The sequence below is a fragment of the Ursus maritimus genome, unplaced genomic scaffold (genome assembly GCF_017311325.1).
Source record: "Ursus maritimus isolate PB19 unplaced genomic scaffold, ASM1731132v1 scaffold_35, whole genome shotgun sequence".
Lineage (NCBI taxonomy): Eukaryota > Metazoa > Chordata > Mammalia > Carnivora > Ursidae > Ursus > Ursus maritimus.
Window position 1 is genome coordinate 17,294,852 of NW_024426119.1, and position 16,819 is coordinate 17,311,670.

The window sequence follows — 16,819 nt, forward strand, 5'->3', positions numbered from 1 at the left end:
AATTTTGTTCAGATTACTGCTCATCAAACAAAGCAAAAGGAGACTACTCCCAAGAACCATTCAGCTGTCACACCTACTTAAGCCTGGGATTAACCTTGTCACTACAAGAGATCCTCAACAAGTATTTAAAACAACTAAGCTGAGAATAAAGGATTCAGGGATAGTAACTTTGGGGTTCCATGGTTTGGGATATAATTAAGAGTTCTACCAAAGAATATACATGAAAATTTTACTTTTCTGCCTTAACATTCCCCATCTAACCAAAAAGAGAAAGAATTCATTTGAAAAACTTAGAAATTTTGAACGTTAACTACCTTAAGGAGTTCCTTACCTCTCAATCACCTGATGTAATATTCAATAAGCGATTGTCAGAAATGTTGAGTTTTGCATGAATAGTCATTCTCTCCATATACATTTGTGAGCTTAGAATCCCTTCTAGAGTTGCTATGCCACCTAACATAAGGCAACCAATATTTGTACAGAACTGTAAGTCTCCACATTTTAGAAAGGAATTTCCTTAAAAATTACTTAACTTGATCACTATCACAACCCCTTAAGGTAGTATTTTTATTTTCCTCATTTTACACAGAAGATAAACAGGCTAAGAGAAGTTAACCATACTGCCCTAACATCACAGATCTAGTAAATGATAAAGCCAACACTGAACCAATACTTTGTGACTCCACACCCCTCCTCTTTCCAACATACAACGTGTCTCTATTCTCCACCACCTTAAATGTAAATAAACCATCCTACAAAGACCAATGAAAAACAACCAGGTATTACTAGGTGCTCTCTCAAATATCTATAGATGTCCCTTTGACAAATGAAAGTCCGGTCTACTTTTATATGAATGAAAATACAAAATGGACTAATCAGCACCATTCAATACTATAAGAATTAGCATAAGTCTCTTCATTTTAATTCATTGAAAAGTTCTGTTCCCAAAATTAAATTTTAACAACTTCCATTAAAATCCCTTCTGTATGTTTAATAACATTTTTAAACTACCCTTGGAATAACTATTTTCCATCTGCTTTTACTTGCCTTTATAACTAAACAAACACTAAATCTCTGAAAATGGGAAAGTGAAAATAAACAATTTTCCATACTATGAAGCAACCATTCTTTTCTAGGACTCAACTAAATAATAGTTATGAATATTCCAATATCTTACAATTATCAAATTTCATCTTCTTCCCAAGGCACAAAGTCTGATGACAGCTGTACAATAAGACCATACACAAGAATTACACTCTCCTAAAGACATTTCAGGTTGTAGCTATTTATATTTAATATCTTCCAATACTTTTTAGAAAGTTTTATCGTATAAAGGCTTTGATTATTGTTTGCTTTTTAATAAAAATAAATTTTGAAGGACTTTCTTGTGGAGAATATCAACATTACACCATTTAAAGCCTCCTGTTACAACAACAAATTTTAAAGATTTCTAGAGATATTAAATTCCTCCTCAAGACAAACCTTGCCCTGGTGTAGATTGGTATCAGTGCAGGTGCAACTACAACTCATCAGTTTGCTACTTCTGAGGGGCAATAAGAAACCACAGGCAAATGTGTATCACTGTTGATTTCTCTATTTCCTCTGCAAAATGAAGTTACCAACTTCCTATAAGAATTATGAAGAAAACAGTGTATAATATTTACAAAATACTTTTATCATTACTGATTTTTTTTTTCAACAGTAAGACTCCTCCTTCCTTCAATCATTCACTGGGCAAAGTGCTATTACTATACAACTTGTCTAGCAAGCTTCCACAGTCAAACTCAAGAGTCTGTTCATTGTGGCACTACAAGAGAGATTATATAAATATGAAGGCAAGGGAGACCTTGGCTGTATGACCTGTTCTGTGTTTCTACAGCAGAGCATCTCAAACCCCTACAAATTTTAAGTGGGTTTAATTATTCAATTATTTAATTATTATTTAATCTATTTATTTAATTTACCTTATTTAAGTATTCATGGTTCTTGAGACAGCATCACCAGGAATACTATAGGGAACAGGTTTTCAAGGCCAGAAGAGTCTGAATGGCCAACTGGCATGCCCCTCAAAACATACCCAACAAACTAGTTTCATAACGAGTTTCACAGTTTTTATTAATAGGACTGAGCCAATGACAGGTTACTGAGGAAAATTTCATACACCCATTAGAATCACAATGTGTTTTCAATGAAGATGCCCTTAATAAGTATATTGTAGGAATAAACATCATGCTACATATCAATCTATGAAAACTTTTAACCAATATAAAAGAAGAGAATAAAATTACCAAAGACTGGGGGTGCCTGGGTGGCTCAGTCTGTTAGCTCAGGTCATGATCCCAGGGTCCTAGAATCAAGCCCCACATCGGGCTCCCTGCTCCTGAAGAATGTGCTTCTCCCTCTACCCCTCCCTCCCCTGCTCACATGCGCACTCTCTCTCAAATAAATTAATTAATTAATTAATTAAAATTACCAAAGACTGGTTTTGTTATCTGTGCCATACAAAACTGTATCTTAGCTCCTCCTTTTCTTCATGGAGATGACTTGCTAGGATTCTCTTCTCCATTTGCTCTCAGGCAACAGTTAAAAGTGGGTATGGTCAGGGTTGAGGCTTCCTTTTAAAAGTGATCATATAGTGCTAGTTTTACAGATTATTTATATATACATAAAGAATTATTTTTACTGGGGCGCCTGGGTGGCACAGCGGTTAAGCGCCTGCCTTCGGCTCAGGGCGTGATCCCGGCGTTATGGGATCGAGCCCCACATCAGGCTCCTCCGCTAGGAGCCTGCTTCTTCCTCTCCCACTCCCCCTGCTTGTGTTCCCTCTCTCGCTGGCTGTCTCTATCTCTGTCAAATAAATAAATAAAATCTTAAAAAAAAAAATTATTTTTACTTGGGTTTATATATCTATATGTAAGTATATCTCCTGTTAGCACCCTGAAAACTCCCATGCAAAGTGACCAGGGAAATATTGGTACACACCTCGGCCTAAAAGATGAAAAAGTGTATCCCTCCTCAAAATAGAAATCGATTCCCTATATCAATGTACTGGCCAAAATACTCCAACACAAAGCTCAGCCTGAAAAGTCAAATTCCAAGAAGAATTTCCTTTATGTTAACAAGTTCACCACCATTATGTTTTCTGTATTTAAAATAATAAATTCTCTAGTCTAGACTTCTAGTCCAAAAAAAGAAAATTTTATTTTGAGTTGTAAACAATACCTGGGAGACACACTCAGGGCAGGGGGGGGGTGTGTCTATAATACCTTTTCAAAAATCCATGGGGACAGGTGGATTTTAAAATTCACTTTTTCAAATTTAAGAAAGAAATACAGTGCACATACCATACACTACAAATCACTTCCAGCACCCGGTAACCATACAACAACTAGGAAAACAAACTGTGAACAGCCTCCCTTCAGATAAGATCAGATTTTGCCACTAAAATAATGTATGCTGAATTTAAAGGAAAAATTTTGATTCAGACTTTTTTAGATCAAAATCGCAAATCAGGGATTGTGGACCTTTGCCAGGTAAGATGATCTTGACATACAATAATTAATTATGCCATCCCCTAGAATAAAAAGAACTGATGCTTAGAGAAGAGACAATTAGGGTATTTCGTATGGTCTTGAAATGGCTAATTACTTGCCTACTTAGAAAGGCATGATCAATTCAAGGTTTCTATAAGTTCCCACCAAGAAATTGAACATGAAACAACTTTCCCCTTAAACTTTAAATTGGGACCAACACTGAAAAACAGTTTCTAAAACCTTTAGCATGTCAAAGACAAGTAGGCAGGCAATGGGCCTCTCACCAGATGACAAAGTCAGCTAGATATAGTAGGGCTTCCAAATAGCAAAAACCTAAGACGACCTGCTAACTCAGGTTTTTGCTATTTGAGGACCCACACAAACTCAGATTCTCTAAATTAACTTGTGGCCAAACCATGCTTCTGCCGTAAGTTCAAAGTGAAGCCTGGCATTTTTTCCTCTCGTGGTACCGCAAACCTTTTATTTATCCTCAACAACCTCAAAACAACATATGCCTCAAGGACTGAGAAGCCTGATGACTGTAATTCCCTCCTAGCAGGGATCCCTGCAGTGCTCCACCACTACTCACAACTCTCGCTGAGAGCAGGAGCACATTTGTTCATTGACTGGAGCCGCGTGATCATATTAAATTCAACCTGTGTTCTCTACGTTAACCACCAATGAAGTGGCAGAAGAGCAATCATGAGTTGATCCTGCTCATTTCAAAGCCTCACAATGGCTCCCTGGTAAAACCACCGGAAGAAAATAAACCAACAATTTTTGAGGGAGGTTTCCAAAGAGATTTCCCTTGGGTAACCGGAATAATCTTTCAAAGAACTCCCTCAGTTCAAATTCAGGCACTTTCCTAGCACCTAAAACAGATCTGACAAAATGACACCTTCAGCCAACATTTTTAATAGCCAAAAACATGGTAAGGTGTGGTAGTGGTTGTTTTTGTTTTTGTTTTGTTTTTAAGTAATCTCTTCTATCCTGCACCTTCTCTTAAATTGTTTTTATTTTGAAAATTTCATCACTGAGTCACTACCCAATGCAATAAAAATTAGCAACCAATCCCTAATCTGTTTACATTTCAGTGTGATCTTTAAATATGATCTTTATGCCCCCAATCAGCTTAGAGCAGCTCGGATGATTCACCATGGTCTTTATGAAAGCACATTTTTAACCTGGAACACACCAGAGCACATTTCAAACATGGAACAACAACAACAAAACAAAGCTCTCTCTATAAAAATATACGTTTTCTTCTCAAGCCACGGGCATGTTAAGAAATTACAGGATGATCTGGCTGGATACAGAAAACAAGGGTTCAAAAGACAAGCTAACAAGACATTACTAACAAATGGAATAACAATTTCCTCCCTACTAAAACCATTTGCCTCCTAATGTAATGATCCTTTTTCACAGACTTCTGTGGGAGCAAGAGAAGATCCACAAATAAAAACAGCTGAATAATATACTCTACGGCTGGGCTTCTCACTAAAGAAGGATAGTATAGGCCTGCATCCCACTCCACCTTTGCCCCTAAGCCCAAAGATACAAGCAAAACAGGTGGAAGGCAATGCTATCAGCTAACATGATGTGTGTTCCTAGAACCTCAGTTTTACTCAATGATTAATTAAAACATATTTATATTACAACAAATATGTTTGTGTTTGGGAGTAGAAAGTAAAATGCACATAAATTTTTAAGATAAGATTTCTTCTGCTCACTTGCAATGTGTTGCTTCAGGCTACCAGGGGAGTTTATGTTCCTTCTCCTCTGCTATTAAGAAAAAACTGGAGAAGCTCTACTCTAGAGACTCTTAACATTCTCTCCAACCTCTCTCCCAGCTATTCTATCCTCTCAGGTCACGTAATTTTTATTTTACTTATTTATTTAGTCTACGTCTCATTCCAGAAAGAATTTCAAGTAGTTAGAGAATATGGAGAAAACACTACATCCAAGTGCAATACCTAAGCATGGAAGAGGGTTTTCAAAACTATACACATTTCTGTCCGCCACTCTGCACTATACAACACCTAATCTACAAAATAATAGTATTAAGAAGAAATCAACTGTAAAAGAAAAAAAAAAAGGTAAGGTTCTTAGGTACCTGGTGCCCTTGCAAAGCTACTCTTCTAGGAGCAAAAAAAAAAAAACCTTTTTTTTTTAATTTAAAAAACTACTGCCTGATTTCTTCTTAGACTTCTGACAATATATATAATTATAGCACTGAAAAGCAACTTTGATATGTTGCCCTTGTGGGGGCATTTCCTCACCTCCACCACCACTAGCATAGCACCTATTATATAATAATAGTTCAATAAACATTGCCTGTAAAGCTGGTTCTAAGTATTACTGTTAATTATTAATATTATCATTAGTATTACTTCAGAGGACGCCACAATAATGGCAGCCACCGTTTGTATTGTTTAGAGAGGGGGTGCCGGGGGAAGAGGGAGAGAGAATTTTAAGCAGACTCCACACCCAGTACAGAGCCACACACAGGGCTCAATCCCAGGACTCTGAGATCATAACATGAGCCAAAATCAAGAATCAGATGATTAACCACTCATTAACCAGAAAGACCACCCAGGCACCTCGGGCAGCTACCATTTTTGAAGCTGCTGTATGGCAGGAGATATATAATCTTATTTGATCCTCATAAAGATTCTGAAGGTAGGCAGTATCATCTACTTTTCCCAAAAAAGAAAAGTATGCTCAGATCATTTAAATGACTTGCCTAAGGCCACCCAGCTAATAAGCTGCAAAGCACTGATTCCATTCCAGTTGTTTGGTTCCTGAGCCCAATTCCTCCCGCTATCCTACAGTGCCTCTCTTAAGAAGTCAAGAATTCAAGAGCTCTCACTGATAGACTCCCAATTAGATTACACTCCATTTCAACAGGCACAGGTCAAAGAATGATGGGAATTCCCTCCAGTTACCGCACAACCAATTTATACACAAACATAAATCTGTACATAATGCCATCTTATACTCCATTCACATACAAATAAAAATTGTATTTTTACACTAAATAATTATCCAAAATCACTAATTTTATACATCTAACTCCACCATTAACATCAATCCTTAGGCCTGATAATTTATCTTCCTCCGAGTTCATTTCCCTAAGGGTATTCGTTCACTCTCTTAGCTTTAATTATAACTTGCAGGCACAAAAAACAAAATCTACATCTCCTATCCAAAGGAAATCGAAGTGTAGATAAAAATATAGGTATGTACAAAGAGGTGTTCACTATCACATTTTTTATAACAGAATCCAAATGAACAAACAAAAGCCCTAAATGTCAAGCAGTAAGAGAACTAATTTGTTAAGTTATGCTATATCCATTCCATGTAATATCATACAATTTTAAGCCAAGTTTATAAAGAATCTTCAAGTATATGAGGAAAATGCTCATAATATTAAGTGAAATAAAAAAGGAGGACATAAAATGAAACCATCATTAAGCTCTCAACTTTGCAAACAAAGGACTCACGGAAAAAACAAAACCAAATGGAAATACATCAAAACATAACAATTTTCTCTGGACAGTGAAATAATGGGTTTTTTCCTTTGTTGTTTTTCCTGTTCTCCAACTTTCTTTTCAATGATGACTATTAATTTTATAAACAAAAAAGAGCTGCTTTTTTTTAAAACCAACATCTTTAACTCATCTCCCAGCACTTTTCTCTCATAAATTCCAAAATTAGCTAGAAGAGTCCCAGGTCGTGTGAAATTTAAAATGCTCAGAACAGTTCAGCATCTTTATTTCCTCCAGCACTACCACGCTCCAGTTATGCTACAACTGCAACCCTAAGTCATTTCTCTTAACCTACAGAAATCCAGTTCTTCAAATTCTGTCAGTCCTTTCCTTCTGGTATTTTTCCTTCCTTCTCCCTATACTAATACCAAGTCAAATCTTCACCAGCTTATCCCTAGATTAGCACATTGCTTCCGGGATGAACAAATGCTTTCCTTATTCTATTGTCTAACTGCAAACAATTCACTCCACCACAGCTAACTAGGTGCGAGGGACTGTTCTGGAAGCTTTACCTGTATTAACTCAGTTAACATTCATAACAACTCTGTGAAGATAGCTACTGTTATTAGTCCTGTTTTACAGATTAAGAAACAGAAGCACAGAGAGGTTAAGTAATTTACTCAAGATCCCCTAGCTAATAAGTGGCAATGACTGGATTTGAAGATACGCAGTTTGGCTCAGATAATAGTATGTAAATATGAGCTCCAGGAGTGCAGTGGTGATCAACAGAAACCAGCTTCTCTTTCCCTCAACTGTATAGCCCTTTGCAGCAGGTCAAATTCCCATTTCTTGGTCTCTCTTCACGCTACCCCACAACTGGAAGCCCAGTTCTCTTCTCTAATTCATTTTCCATATCTCCTTCAAAAATCAACTCTAAATTCAACATCTCTGAGTTCTCCTTAAGCCAGTTCCCTGACTCCTCAGCACATCCTTATTCTCACAGACTCAATTTAAACTACATTAATGTGCAGTTGTTGACATTTTTTTATGTCACATAAGTTTGCCTCACAATTTTACATTTTATCGTCCTACCTAGATAATGTAATGCCTCCACTTTTTTTGGTCTATGTCCTTCCCCATTTCCCACCTTCCAAATAGGTACTAGAATAGCAGACTGCACAAAGTAGATACTAAATAAATATGCAATTAACCGAAATCTGAGATACGTATGGCTCAACTATTTAACAAAGAAAGTCATTCATTAGTCTTCTGAACCGACATATCTAAATGTTTGTCTTCTCATTTTATTCCCTAAACGCAAACGCATTAGATTTCTAACTGCAACATCCTCATCCAAAAAGATATATTTAAATGATACCCAAAAGCAGTCTTATTAAATGATTTAAAAAAAAAAAAAAAGGGGGGTATCCCACATGCTGCCTTTTTTCCCCCAGGAGACTCTAATAGTGTTACTTTACTCCCTTATGGCCAGAGTTATATCCTAGTCTTCCACAACACTAAGCAGGCAGTGACATTCCAGGCATGATTTCCAATTGTTCAAGAACAGAAAAGACTATCTGTTTTTAATAAGAGATTATTCTAAATTGTCCCCTTCAAATCTAAAACTGTGAAAGCAACTGTTTTTACGTTTAAGGTTGAAATCTTGATCTTCCTATTCCAAGAGAATTATTTTAAAACTCAAAGAAAAAGATATACTAAAGGACAGTCTAAAAGACAGAAAGTTGAATTCATATTTAAATTGTTAATGAAAACAGGTAAAAATGAAATTCCTTATAGGTATGCACTACATGTAACGAACTAATCAAATTGTTTTCCAAATCCATTATAAGCCATGACCACTTAAAGTAACACTGCAGGAACTGTTCTAAAAAGCACACAATACTCACAGTTATAATCTTGTCTCTAATTTTTGTTTTCCAAGTTAACACTTTCATATACAGCTTATCTCTAAAGGACTCCTTTGCTACTTAGCTTTAACCTTAAATGAGCCCCTTAACACCAGACCGTATTTATCCTAAGATATTACATGTTTCTTTACATGTCTCCTGATTCTGCAGTTACTCTTACTCATCACTACAGCTTGCCTGAAGCAAATGTCCAACATGGTTCAGTTATCCAAACAACAGTACAAGTGTGTATTACTAGACATTATATTTATTACAAATTTTAATACTAATAGGTACATACTATGAACCACAGCTTACTCATTACCTTAAAATACCTTAAGTGTAAAGAACAAACCTAGTTTACCCTCTACTTAAAATTACCATTCTTACCTATATTACAGTTCAGTTAAAATACACACTGATAACATTTTGGTTTCCTTTCTTGATTTCTTTCAAATGTTACAAATAATGCCGCAACAATTTGAAAAGCTTATTTCATGTTTAATAGGGTGAGCAGGTATTTACTATTATTACTATGGATTTTTCTTTAATTACTTGAGAAGTGGATGCAGTTATAAAAGGAAAACACCAGGGATCTTTGTGGTAATGGAAATGTTTTTTTATCCTCACTGTATCACTGTCAATAACTTGGTTCTAATATTGCACTACAGTTTTGCAAGATGCTGCTATTATGGAAAACTTGCTAAAGTGTACACAGGATCTCTGTATTGTTTCCTACAACTGCATATGAATCTACAGTTATTTGAACAAAAAGTTTAATTAAAAAAATTTAATGAAAATTAATTTTTCTGGCTCTGTATCAATACTTTCAAAAAGCATAAAGCCTGTACAAATGGAAAACTTCCCCCAAAAAGGTGATCAGGAACTAAATAATGAAAAACTGTATTCCTTTTAAAAATTAAAATCTGGAAAATAGTTTTTAAAATTATTTCCAAAAATCTTGAGAGAGAAGAAATTACATTACAAAAATCTGCTTTGAATAACAAAAAGTAAAGCTTTACTTGCTAAGTAAGACAACTTTCTAGAGATATCAAAGATAGATTCAATATATAGAGATAGACTACAAAATGAATATACCTGTTCCTTTCCAATATCTCTTACTACTTGGATTCAAAAACTAACAAAGGAAATTCTTTGGATATCATGTAAACATTTAAACTACTAAAAATTAAACCTAATACCACAATTTAGTTCTACACACTGAAACTGTGAAGTTGAAGGGAATAGTGGATTTAAACACCTGAACTACTTCCATTTTATCAATCCTTTCAACAAGTTTTCTCCTGATAGACTGGCCTAACGTAACACAGTACCTCACTTTTAACTCCTACAGAGAGAAACACCTCTCAAGGTCACTGTAAGAACACTGCAGACTCTATCATACGAAAGGGATAAATTCAGTCTTATGATAATTCAAGAAAATTAACACCTTGGTGAAGAAACAGCACTAGAACAGATTTCTCCAGACAAAGAAGTAATAGAAATACATTCTCATCTTTTCCGACTTCTGAATAAGTGTCAGCTATCATACAAGTTACCTGTTTGTTTTAGGAATAAGACTTTAAAAAACATTATGCTTTTTTAAACTATAAAATATATTGTATGCTTTCAGCTAAAAAAATTCTAAATCTGTTTTATTATTTCTCAAAAAAAGTCCAATGTGAAATTAAGTCATCCTCCAAAAGAACATAAGAAAGGAAATTATACTGGACAACTACAGTTTTCATGAGGCAAAGGCTTGGGGTCTTACAATGTTACTCCAAATACAAGAAAACTCTAATCTTTAAGTCAGCTCTTCAGAAAGAAAGATCTTTAGCTCTCTTTAGCTCCTTATGTTGCTGCAAATAAGCAGGCATTAGGACATATTATGTATCCTTTGAAATCAGAATAGAAGATTATTCAGATGTCAATAAAGTATATAAATAAAATAATACTGCTGTACTTAGAAGTGTACTTAAAAGTGTTCAGCCAAATTTCTTCTAGACATTTCAAGATAAAAAAACTGACTATAGGGGCGCCTGGGTGCCACAGCAGTTAAGCATCTGCCTTCGGCGCAGGGATCCCAGGGTTGTGGGATCGAGCCCCATATCAGGCTCCTCCGCTATGAGCCTGCTTCTTCCTCTCCCACTCCCCCTGCTTGTGTTCCCTCTCTCGCTGGCTGTCTCTATCTCTGTCAAATAAATAAATAAAATCTTAAAAAAAAAACAAAAAACTGACTATAGAAAAGCCACATCTACCAATATACTCTGACATAAAATAATTACTTATCCCATTATGCTTTCCCCCAAATTTAAATCCATTCACTAATTATTAAAGGTCATAGCTTTTTTTTCTCCTGGAATTTAAAACAAACCACAGAGATAAATATAACCATGCCCACTGAACACATGTGTTTAAATTCAAACTTTCAATGGACAAGTAAAAAATCTGACAGTTTTAAAATTAAAAATTTCCTACTCCAAAGAATCAAACACCATGTAACTATTTCTGCAATACAGACAAAATAATTTTTTCTTTGCTTAATGCTAACAACAGAAAGGCCCACAAATGTTCCAATGCCATGCTTATAATACATACCAAGTTCACGCATACTTTTTAGTTTCACACACTACATAAATCACACATTTTAAAAAGTGAAAAAAATATAATTGCCTTTATTCTAAAAACAGAAAGTATTTCTAATAGGTTTCTGAAGTTCATGTTCTTGATATCATGAGTATCAGTTAAATTTATTTTCCACAATTCAAGCTCGAACTAACAGCCTAAAAGAGCAACGTCACCACTCATTTAAAGAAATATACTAAGCATCTACTATGTATCAAACTAAATTTGAAAGTACTGGAAATGAATTATTAGTTGCAAAACAGTAGTAAAGAAAGGAATATAGCCGCCTTCTCCATTAACTAATAATTTTTTCTCCCCTCCCAAAAAAGTGACAATTTTCAAATAAGTATCAGTAAATGGGAGGGAGGGAAGAGTAGAGTCGGGGTTTGGCTAACATTTTATGATATCCTTCTGAATATGAAACCCATATTTAAAACCTAGAATGCTTTTATTTTGCTTAGCTGAGGTGTTAAACATGCTATATTTTACCCATAAGCTGTCATTTTATCATGAAAAATAAATTTTAACAAATTAAGTTAGTGAACTATTTTTAAATAGAAACACTTTTTAAATATAAAGTGGTATAACATGTTATCGGTTATGACATTTCCTTCTTTCTGATGTTTTGCTCTTAAAGTATCTTAAGAAATCAGCTACCATTTTACTAGGGAAAATAAAAGCACCGGTCAAAGAGGAATTACTAAATTTTAGCCCAGGGATTTGACAGCTGGTTTTGAGATGATGCTGTCCATGGTTTTTTGTTTTGTTTTTTTGTTTTTTTTTTCACCTTTGAAAACTAAGGAATAAGTTTAACTTGAAAATTATACGTTTTGAACACTGGAATGGACCTTGCTTCTGCACTGTTTATTTTGGAAATCATAAGTTTAAATAAGTCAGAAAAATAAAAAATGCACACTTAAGAAATAAGGGATAAATGTTAATGGAGCAGAGTACTTATAAATATACAGAAAGTAAAGACCACAGCACCAGTGTAGGAATAGGAATCTAATTTCACTTATTCTAAACATTATCCTAAATGTCATCTGAATATAGAATTCAGTCATCTAATAGATGTCATCTGAAAATAAATCTATTCATTTATTTGTAACATTCATTCCTCTAACATTTTAAATAACTGTCCTCAAAATTGTTAATGACTTCCAAGGAATGGCCATCTTTTTAAATGAGTCTTACTAATTATTACTGACTCAATTCCACTTTCCATACTCATATATTAAATAACATTATTTCAACAATTTTTTTAGAACCCAAAGGTAAATAATCCTAAGAGGCTGAAATTTTAGCAAAATTTAAAAATACACATACTTAAATAAACATAAATAAAGGAAAAAAAAAACCCACACATGGACCACAGAATGTTTTCTTCTGGTACTTGTCTAAATATAGAGGTAGGATATAATCCCTTATACTCAAACAAGACAAATTCAACTTAAAAATTCATGGAAAACAGAAAAATTTTACATCAATATTTAAAATTCTCAGAAATATCAATGGATCCTGAAAGCAAGAGCCTTCATTTGAGGCTTTTCTTCTGATTTGAACTGGACTCTAGAGAATGACATGAAGATATTAAAATACTTTTGTTTTTCTATTAAAATGTATCACAACAACAAAATATCAGTTTCTGATTTTAGATATCATCTTACCTGATCCACTGAACTGACTGCTTCCCAGTGTCGTTGGTCTGGTTTTCCCACTATTAACAGGTGGAGAAAACATCTACAAAATAACCCAAATGTATCTGTTAGTCCTGAAATTCTTCTAGACTCCTTACAAACAAAAGTCCACCGAGAGTCATCAGATACTGTATTTCAGAAGGGAGTTAAGATAAAATTGAAGATACACATTCAGACCCAGAAAAGCAAATACACTGAGTGATACTATTTGCTAACGCTACTAAGAAATAATGGTTATATTCTGTTCTCAAAACCCAGTCATTTACATGAAAAAGTCTAAGATTACTAAGTTTAAATTGTAAATTTTTGTCCATGATCTTCTAACAGAAGACTCTAACAGAAATCTCATTACATTTGCATTACTATTCAATACACAGTCAGAATCACATCCAATGAAACTACTACATAGAGTATGGATCCACTATAACCAAGTTTTATAAAGTAGGTATTGGTCCTACCACCTAACAACAGTCAATCAAGGAATTCAACCCATTAGAGATAAAGGCAGTAGGCCTTCGGTTTCAGCTATTTTTAAGTCATTCAATTATTCCCCATGGTAAAAGACTTATAAATATATACATATGTACTTATGTATACACCTACATATATATACACATACATACTCATATAAATATACATGTACTTAAAAGTGTTCAGCCAAAAAGGCTGGAAATCCTGGCCTTTAACTGGCTTTCTCATAACTGACATCTTTCAGGTATCATAAATTCTATCACATCTTAGAGAGGGAAATGGAGTGCAGAAAAAATTTTATTTTTTCATATAAAGTTCAAAATTCCTAATAATCATCAGGGTCAGAGAGTGACTCAACCAAAGCTCATGGTTACATTGTTCTCCTTTTAACTGGTTAAATCAAATGACCCCTCTGGCATTAAAGTTTTAAATCTGCAAGTCTAGACATTACATCAAAGTTCAGGTGTCCAACTTGGGGGAGCTGGACTCCAGCCCTGAGAACTACTGCTCAAAGCAGATGGAGTTCACGCTGCCTAGTCTCCATGTCGCTTTCCCCCCTCCCTTTCCTTTTCGTTTTTTCTTTTCTTTTCTTTTTTTTTTTTTTTTTTTTGTAAACCTCAGCAGAACCCCAAGATGCCGCGGAAAGCTCTCATACCGCACTGAAGTCCAGCAGGTCGCTCAGCTCCTTGTCGGTCCCTATAGCGGCCATGCGCTGCTGCTGGGGATTCATCTTCGGCCACTTCTAGCGGGTCCTAAAGCAGAGGAAACAGGCTCAGAGAGACCACCGAGGCCCGAAGTGTGCGAAGAGATGAAGAGGGACGTAGGGCAGGGGCCAGAGCCGTGAGCTGACTTCCAGTACCCCACTCGTTCCCACCGCCTCGCGGGCAGGGGGCAGGAGAGGCCAGCACTGCGCCGGGTCGGTGAATCCACGCGTTCCTCCGCGCGGCCCGGGAGCGTCGCGGCGGCTCCCGCAACTCGCCGCCTCTCCCGCAAGTTTCCAAGCCCAACCCTGCCCCCTCCCCCGCGCCCCCACCCCGCGCGGCCGCCGGGGGCTCCGCGCGGCGCCCGGCCAGGCGGGGGTCTCGAGGGGCGGGGTGAGGGGCGACTGGGCGTCCAGGGAGCGGAGCGGCGACGAGGGGAGATGCGAAGTGACTCACAGGCTCGGCAACAATAGAACTGACAAGTTGCAGGGAACGCGCCACTCGCAGGCCCGCGTCTGCCGCCGCCGCCGCCCGGACGTCCCCAGCGGGCCCCGGGGGTCGAAAAGCAACCCCCGCGCGTCCAAGGGGCGCTTTTAAAAAGAAAACACAAACCCCGACAACTAGTCTCGCTCTTGCCCGGCGTCCTCCTCCCCCGGCTCGGCCTCCTCCCACTTTTGCTGCCCTGCCTTCGGCCGGCCAGCCCCGGACCTGCCGAACAATGAGCCCGGCGCGGCGGCCGAAGCAGCCTGCTCTCCCGCGCGCCCCAGAGCCGGAGCCGAGTGCCGAGCGGGGCGCGCAGGCCGAGCGCGCCGCCCGCGGGCCTGGCCGCCCGCGACTCTCGCCTCCGCCCCCACTCCGCTCCCCAAGTTGGAGGGAACCCCGGGCTCGCCTCTGTACAAAGGGGCGCGGAGTTGGGGCGCGGGGCCGGGGACGCCTCCGCTCCGGCAGGGACGCGGCGGCGCCCCCCAGCCCCGCCACGGCGTAGCCCTCCCGCTCGCCTCTCCGCAATTACCTGCCGCCCCGTCTCCGCATCCAACCACCCCGATTAAAGTTCACTTTGGCCGGGAGAGCGGGCTCGGGCTTCCCCTTGCACCTCCCGGCGGCTCGGCTCACTTTGCCCCGCGCGAGCTCTCGGATCCGGGCGGGGGAGGCGGCTCTCGGGCCTGGCCGCCCCTTCCTCCCGGGGCGGGCTGGCGGTCCCCCCGAATAGAACTTGTGGGTCTCCTCAGGCGGACATTTTTTTCGCTGAGGCGGCCTCAGCACCGCGCTCGGCTCAGCTCCGGATCCCTCCGCGCCGGGAAGAGCCCCGGGTTAACCCTTTCGTCCCCGGCTCGCTCCCGCCGCCTGCGCCGAGGAAGTGGGGCCATCGGAGGGGGTGGGGAGGAGCCGGCGGGAACGGGGAGGGGCCGCCGCGCGGCCGGTGGACAAAGCCTGCGGTGGGGTGAGGCGGGACGGAATCGGGGCCTCCGGGGAGGGGCGGGAGACGCGCGCAGACACCCCGCGAAGTAGGGCCGGGCCGCCTGCCGAGGGCGCCTAGTCCGTGCCCCCGGGAGCAGGGCAGCAGGCACCGTGGCGCCTCCTCTGGCTTGTCCCGCTCCTGCCTCGGGCGGCGGAGCGGCGCGGGGGAGACGCAGCTGCGGGCGCATCTGGATCCGCTCCCCAGGCCACCCAGCCCGAGGCCGCGGAGCCCTGGAAGCTGCAGTTCCCGACCAAGCCGCGCTGGACGCCGGACGCAGTGGTCGGCCGGGCCCGGACGTTCCAGCCCGGGAGGCTGCGCAGCGCTGGGCGCGGAAGATGCGTGCGTGGGGAAGGGAGACCGAGCCACTTCGGTCCGCGCTTGGAGTTGGTGCAGCTGGTCCAATTCGTTGCTGCACAGAATGCAGAAAAGGGGTCAAAAGCTCCCTCAAACTATACAAAGCAGTGTGGGCTTAGGTACCCAAACACTCCACTCACACAAGCCCCCAAGTCTACAATCACCTCTTCCCACGGGCATCCTGTTCGGGGCCACGGAACTGGACAGCGAGACGAGTTCTTGGATCAAGCCAGCGCCTTCATTTTGCAGAGATGGCCCAGGGAGGTTTGGTCGCACAGCCACTATCTTGGCACAAGTTCTGAACTTCGCCCAAAGAAGCCCCCAACAGAGTAAAAAGAGGACAAAATAACTAAACTTCCATTCCTTTCAGTTTGGAAATGGAAGTAAGGTTTTCTCCAGTGGCAGCCAGTGTTTAAGTCTTTTGGCTCAGTCAGTGCAGTAAAGACCAGTAAGGGCCAGGCAGAAGAAACACTGAAGAAAGAAAACACATCCGAAGTAACAAATTGAAGGAAGCAGCCAACGCCTTGAGGACAACAACATGGCAAGGAGTCATTGAAGCCTAGACTTGGGTGAAAACAAGAAGG

At 39.5% G+C, this 16,819-nt stretch overlaps 1 protein-coding gene across 2 annotated transcripts in view; it reads right to left on the bottom strand.

The window, feature by feature from the left end:
• The window catches only part of TCF12 (transcription factor 12), a 350,911-nt gene extending 335,189 nt beyond the window's left edge, over nucleotides 1-15,722 (bottom strand). For both annotated transcript variants that reach the window (XM_040620599.1, XM_040620598.1), the window contains exons 1-3: nucleotides 15,435-15,722; nucleotides 14,377-14,473; nucleotides 13,221-13,293 (exon numbers count right to left, since the gene is read on the bottom strand). In XM_040620599.1, the coding sequence (XP_040476533.1) occupies nucleotides 13,221-13,293; nucleotides 14,377-14,451 (148 nt within the window). In that variant the 5' untranslated portion in view covers nucleotides 14,452-14,473; nucleotides 15,435-15,722. The remainder of the gene's footprint in view (nucleotides 1-13,220; nucleotides 13,294-14,376; nucleotides 14,474-15,434) is intronic.
• Between the last annotated feature and the right edge of the window lie 1,097 nt (nucleotides 15,723-16,819).